The sequence below is a fragment of the Priapulus caudatus genome, unplaced genomic scaffold, assembly GCF_000485595.1.
Source record: "Priapulus caudatus unplaced genomic scaffold, Priapulus_caudatus-5.0.1 Scaffold1354, whole genome shotgun sequence".
Taxonomy (NCBI): Eukaryota; Metazoa; Priapulida; class Priapulimorpha; order Priapulimorphida; family Priapulidae; genus Priapulus; species Priapulus caudatus.
This window is the reverse complement of record NW_014578415.1, coordinates 30,478-37,400: the sequence shown is the minus strand read 5'-3', so window position 1 is coordinate 37,400 and position 6,923 is coordinate 30,478. Positions and strand designations below refer to the sequence as shown.

The window sequence follows — 6,923 nt, the reverse complement described above, 5'->3', positions numbered from 1 at the left end:
TACTACTGCTACACTGACAAGCTACCTGCTACCTCTAATACTATGCTACTGCTAACCTACTAATACTACTGGCTCCACTACAGCCTACTGCTCTGTCTAATTACACTGCTACACTACAGCTGACTTGCTACCTCTAATACTACTGCCTACCACTACAGCTACTGCTACCGTCTAATACTACTGCTACCACTTAACAGCTTACTGCTACTGCTACCTCGTAATACTACTTGCTACCAATACAGCTACTGCTACCTCTAATACTACTGTACAATTACAAGCTACTGCTACCTTAATACTACTGCTACAACTACACTGCTAACTGCCCTACTCTAAATACTACTGCTGACCAATACAAGCTACTGCTTACCTCTAATACTACTGCTACACTACAGCTACTGCTAACCCTAATACTAACTGCTACCACTACAGCTACTGCCTACCTCTAATACTACTGTACCGACTACAGCTACTGCTACTCTAATACGTACTGCCTACCAATACCAGCTACTGCTACCTCTAATAACTACCTGCTACCACTAAAGCTACTGCTTACCTCTGAATACTACCTGCTAATACAGCTACTGCTTACCTCATACTAGCTACAAATCGCACTATACTCTCTAATACTAACGCTGACCAATACAGCTACTGCTACCTCTAATACTACTGCTACAACAGCTACTGGCACTCGAATACTATGCTACCAACACTACGCTATCTAAACACGCTCCAAGCTATCCTCTAATACTACTGCTAACCAATACAGCTACTGCTACCTCTAAGTCACTACTTGCCTACCACTACAGCTACTGCACCTCTAATACTACTAGCTAGCCGAATACAGCTACTGCCTTACCTCTAATACTACTGCTACTGTTTACCCACTACACTACTGCTAACCGTCATATACTTGCTACCACTACAGCTACTGCTACCGTCTAATGACTAACGTTTTGCTACCACTACAGCTACTCGCTACCACTACAGCCTACTGCTACCTTCTAATACTACTGCTACCACTACAGCCTACTGCTACGTCTAATACTACTCGCACACATCTACAGCTACTGCTACCTCTAATACTACTGCTACCACTACAGCTGACTGCTACCTTAATTACTACTGCTACCACTACAGTACTTGCTACCTCTAATACTACTGCTACCAATTACAGCTAACCTGCTATCCTCGTATATACTACTGCTGCTACCAATACAGTACTGCACCGCTTCGAAATTTACTACTGCTACCATGATGACACTACTGGCTACCTCTAATACTACTGCTCCAATACAGCTACCTAGTACCTCTGCGGTACTACTGCTACACTAAGCACTGCCTACTAGATCATGCTACGGCACTACCAGCTGCTCACTCAGCTACTCTACCTCAATAACTACTGCTTTACCACTACAGGGTGACTGCTAGACCACGTACGAGGAGCTCACTGCGTATTGCGGGGCTTCTGAATACTACTTACTGCTTTACCCCATCCTACAGTAGCTGGGGGTGTGCCCTACTCGTTACATTTACTACCTCCTCGCTACCACATACAGCTACTGCTATCCCGTCCTCCGATATTACTAGCTCACCACCTACAGCCCTACTGCTACCTCGTTAATACTACTGCTTACCACTACAGCTACTGGCTACCTTAATACTACTGCGCTACCCCGTCTGAATAAGACTATGCTACCACTACAGCTACTGCTACCTTTCTTTGAATTATACTACTGCCTACCACTACAGCTCCCTATCATTCTTTTCTCTCCTTCCCAAGGCACGGCGTGGAAGGAAGTTCCTCTACTCCATTACCCGCCCGCTCCGCCTCCCTCCAGGGTGCCATTCTGTTGTGTACGATACCTCAATATACTGCTACCCAATTTACTAGCTACTGCTACCTCTAATCACTACTTGCTACCACTACAAGCTACTCTACCATCTACATTACTTACTTGCGTACCACTACAGCGTACTGTACCTCATTCTTAATACTACTGCAGTTTTAAGAAGGTACTCTAATAATACGCCAACACATTCTTGAATTAAAACCCGAGTCTTGACCATAGGAGCAAACATACACACCATTGGAACATAACAGTTTCGTTACTGCCCATGGTATTATGACTAGTTTTGCCCACTTCATTTTGGGAGGAGATGGGATCGTTTTTAGATATGCTGTAAACCCTCCTCCATGTGAAATTTCTATCCTAAGCATAGGACGTCCAGCAATATACCGCGTAATTTTTATGCGGGCAGACTACAGCTTTAGCGGAAGCTGATAAATGAGTCAATATTCTTATCCGATCAAAGACACAGTACATTAATGATTCTTAGAATTAATCCTTCCAAAGGAAACCAGCCTTAGTACCCACCGATCCCTCTAGGACGAAATACTACTAGCGATTACCTGAGCCTCCACACAAATATGCCCTGACTGCAGAATACCTACTCTGTGAATACCCTACTGGCTACCCAACTCTACTTTATCGAGCAATGACTGGCTACTCGCACTGCTCACTACTACGGTCTCTACGCGACTACCTCTGCTGCTAAGCGTGTGCACTTGAATATCCACCTCACTCATGCTAAGGAAATAACTGGAACATAAATGCCATGTAGCGTGAAGAAAAGCGAGTGATTAATTTGGCAACTTTCGAAACTATTATCGGTTTTGATTTTGCTTTCCCCTTGCCAGTTGCCTATACCATTTAATCCTTAAAGCGACTGGGACCTTGCCATCGATTACCAGAAGACTTCATAAAAACTAATATCGCACTAACATATTAGCTATAGATCACAGCTTATAGCAAATAGCATCAACCATGATCACCCTAGCCCATAAATGACCTCTAACGAGTTCATCAGGAAATATCATAAAATAGCACTATATTAGTCTTAGTATAACGTGTTCCCTTTACCACTTTCTAATTAAAGCATGGCCATATTAGTATATGCCTGACTCACGATAAATATATCGCGCCGTTGCGCTTAATAAAACAATAAAAAGTCCGATAGCTGCTACTGCCTACCTCTGTGCTAAAAAGTCCAACTCACGCCAAACTTTTATACCTTAGCCGATATATTCAAAGCACCCCTGCGATTTATTAGCCTACGTGTTATAAATATTACTGGAGTGTAAACACAACCAATGGTCCGCCTCTCTATTGCACAATATATTCAATCTTCTAAAACAAAGCATTTATTTAATACCAGCAAGCGCTCACCCTTCTACCTTCTACTAGTTGGTAATCTGAATCACCGAGGGCAACAGCAAAACATGATTCCACTAACCAAAAACATAGTCTGTGCAATCTTTAATACAGTCTATTATCTGACGCAATTGATTACTAGCCCCGAGTGGCATATCATATATTAAGCATTTTTAAAATGTTGAACTAGTGGCCTGTGCAACTGCCCGACTTTGGCTACAAGTATAGAGACATTCTATAATTTTTATATAAATGATACCATGTTAAGCAGTAAAATTCTCCGATTTATCGACGTTTTGGTAGTTTTGCTACCTTACTGACAGTTTGATGGTTCGATCCTTCGCGTCTTAGAACTTTATCACTTCCTGTCTTATAAACTCCGCCGTTCGCTCCTTATATATTGCTACTATGAGACAGACGTGTCATGATGCACAATGGTACTAGTATAACAGAGGCCGATTAGTTGCAGTCCGTACCACAGACTGTGACGGTAAAATATATGTCCACAAAGTAACCAGCGAATGAAAGAACAACTAAATGAGCAAATATATAAATGACACAACAAATTAGCGAAGCTTTGTCCAAGCACAAAAGGACGTACGGGTTATTTAGTACTTCTAACTCCGTCACCAGAGCGCACGATACACTCATAGAAATGGACTGCCAGCAATAGATTACTTATTATGAAATCTTTAAGGTCAAACAGCAAGATACATGGAAGCACCCAGGGCCTAATTACGTTTACTTTACGTTGAGACACTTTTCGTGGCTCTAACCCACCTGAGCGTCGATGGTATTGGCGATCCGGATACCTTATATGCATCACCTTGCATACGATAATCTGTCATAATAGACTGGCGATGACTATATGACTTCACTTCAAAATCATGTTCCAAACCAAAACCGTTATCCCAGTGTCCAAAATATTTTAGGAAATTGATGTTTCAGAACCAGCAAGAGGAAATGCGTTGAATCATACTTGGGACATATATAATAAATATAAGGTTACCCAAAGGTTCCTCACCACAACTGTCTAGACCCTATCTTGTGGTCATATAAAAACACGTACATCTATGCCCCCACCACAGTATGCGCCACCACTAAAAGTATCGACCTAGGATTATTATATCTAAAAAAATCACATTTAGCTACAACACTCTTTTTGTTACACCTGGAAACGCTCATGCATGTATGATTTACCAACTACACAATGAGCTGAAAACCCAATACGTCTTTCAATAAGCAACGTTATTATAAAATGCACGAACAGAACGACTAACGGAAGTTTTGCACGCTGGACCCAGTTCTAATTAGCGAGGCACAGTCCAATTCCTCAGTCAAGTAAACAAACACGATCCTAGCGCCTGTAACAATATACCTACTGGGATACAGTGGCACGCATTCCTAATTGCCATTGACTTAGTTCGCGATATACCCACCTAGCTCATTATATATACGTACTATCCATGAGGTAATATCCAGTGAAATTCGTATAAAGTGAGAACAATTTTTGCTGTAAATGAGGACAAATTGAGGGTACACATGAATATTGTCCGGTTCATCTTAAACTCCGTTGATAAAGTGATTTAATTATTCTATAGTATTAATATTAATATTTTTAATTATATATAAACAGTAATAATGCAGACATTGTGGTAGGAATTTGTGTTTCATATTATTTTTGATGAATACATTGACAGGTAGTACAAACCCATAAGTATTTTATAGTAATGTACTTTGATTGTTAAAGTCAAGGTACCTAATTTAAATACAATCTAGTACATGGCTTACATTGTGAATTTGCACCAAGAATGGATTATATTGCATATTATTGTTGTGTAATACAGTTAATAAACTAATTATCTTAAACTATATCCCCTGTGATTACTTTTAGAGGTAGTGGTAAAGGTATGAACTTACGGATGAAGAAGTGGTGGTGTTACTAGTTAAGCTATATAGTGATAGTAATTATAGATGGAGTCGCATTAATGGTAATCGTGGTCTGTGCACTTATACCATTGTTGCTCTTTCCTCTGCAGCAAAGGAAGACAGGAGAAGTGCGAGGAATGAAGGACGACTATAATCGATCTCACTAGGTGGCGCGCCAAGCAGGGTGAAACCGCGACATCCAAAACAGAATTCTGAGCAGGACGCACCACTTGTTTTGTGATTTTACACAGGGTTTTAAATCGGAAAGGTTATTTACAATTGAACGTCGAATGAATTGGACCATTATAATTTTTAATTTAATTAATTTAATTGTCTGGGAACCGGGAGTTACTTGATGAATTTTCCATGATTCGGATATAGAAGTCAGTCGGGAAGCAGGAAAGCTCAAAACTGGGAAATGGAATATTTTTTATACGGGAAAACTGGGAATGGTCCTCCGTTCCTTTTGCGTTCCCACCTGTTTTAGTGGTTGGCTTGGTAATACGCTGATAATTTATGTGATAATGTACGACGAAAATGACAGGTCGCGTGACGCGCGAAACGAAAACCCGAATATATTTTTACTACGATCTAAATATGCAGATTCAACCCCCGGCGAAAAGATTTATCCCTCACCGCACGCCGGCATTTACTAGACTGTCCCCTTTAGTCACCTAGAAGCTGCTGGGTTCAGCCTCGGGGGACTGTCGGGGGCAGTCTATGCATCTCGATTGAGAATTCTGCGATCACGAAACGTGAACGCATCCATCAGGTTGTGTAGCGAGGCACATTATTTAGTAATTCAAGTTGGTAAAGTGTCGATAATTAGTTAAGTAGCAGAGTAGCTGCAGCTGTAGCAGCAGCAACAGCAGTAGCAACTGTAGCAGCAGCAGTAGCAGCCGTAGCCACAATAATAGCAGCAGTTATAAGATATATAATAGGGTTGAACGAAAACTCTTGAATTTACCCGAGCGCTGTGCGTGGGATGTGGGGAGAGTGGGAGGGCACGTTCGTCCGTAACAAGAGGGCTGGGCGATGGTGGTAATAACCGGTATTTTCTTCCGCGCGTAGTCGGAGGGCCGTCTCTTCCTCAACTTTCATCGCCAGATGTTCTGCTGGATCGATCTGTGGTACGGACTCACGAGCGAGGAGGTGCGGAAGTACGAGGATCGAACCATACTACAGCTAGATGAGGTATGCACGATGCAACGGTAGTGGTAGCAGTAGCGGTTGCGGTAGAGGGAGTGGTAGCGGTAGAGGGAGCGGTAGCTAATGTGGTAGCAGTAGTTGTAGTGGCTGCAGCAGAGGTAGCAGTAGCAGTAGTGGTGGCGATAATGGTAGCAGTAGCAGTAGCAGTAGCTGTAGTAGTAGCAGTACAGTAGCTGTAGTAGTAGCAGTAGCAGTAGTGGTAGCAGTAGCAGTGGCAGTAGCAGTAGCAGTTATTCTAGTGGTAGCAGTAGCAGCAGAGGTAGTGGTAGCCGTAGTAGTAGCAGTAGCAGTAGCAGTAGCTGTAGTGGTAGCAGTAGTATTAGAGGTAGCAGTAGCTGTAGTGGTAGCAGTAGTATTAGAGGTAGCAGTAGCTGTAGTGGTAGCAGTAGCTGTAGTGGTAGCAGTAGTATTAGAGGTAGCAGTAGCTGTATTGGTAGCAGTAGTATTAGAGGTAGCAGTAGTATTAGAGGTAGCAGTAGCTGTAGTGGTAGCAGTAGTATTAGAGGTAGCAGTAGCTGTAGTGGTAGCAGTAGCTGTAGTGGTAGCAGTAGTATTAGAGGTAGCAGTAGCAGG

General features: G+C 42.2%; 1 protein-coding gene across 1 annotated transcript in view; it reads left to right on the top strand.

Annotated features, from left to right (window-relative positions):
• Positions 1-6,356, top strand: part of LOC106816339 (phosphatidylinositol transfer protein alpha isoform-like) — a 21,803-nt gene extending 15,447 nt beyond the window's left edge. The window contains exon 10 of the mRNA XM_014820918.1: positions 6,213-6,356. Within this exon, the coding sequence (XP_014676404.1) occupies positions 6,213-6,356 (144 nt within the window). The remainder of the gene's footprint in view (positions 1-6,212) is intronic.
• Positions 6,357-6,923: the final 567 nt, after the last annotated feature.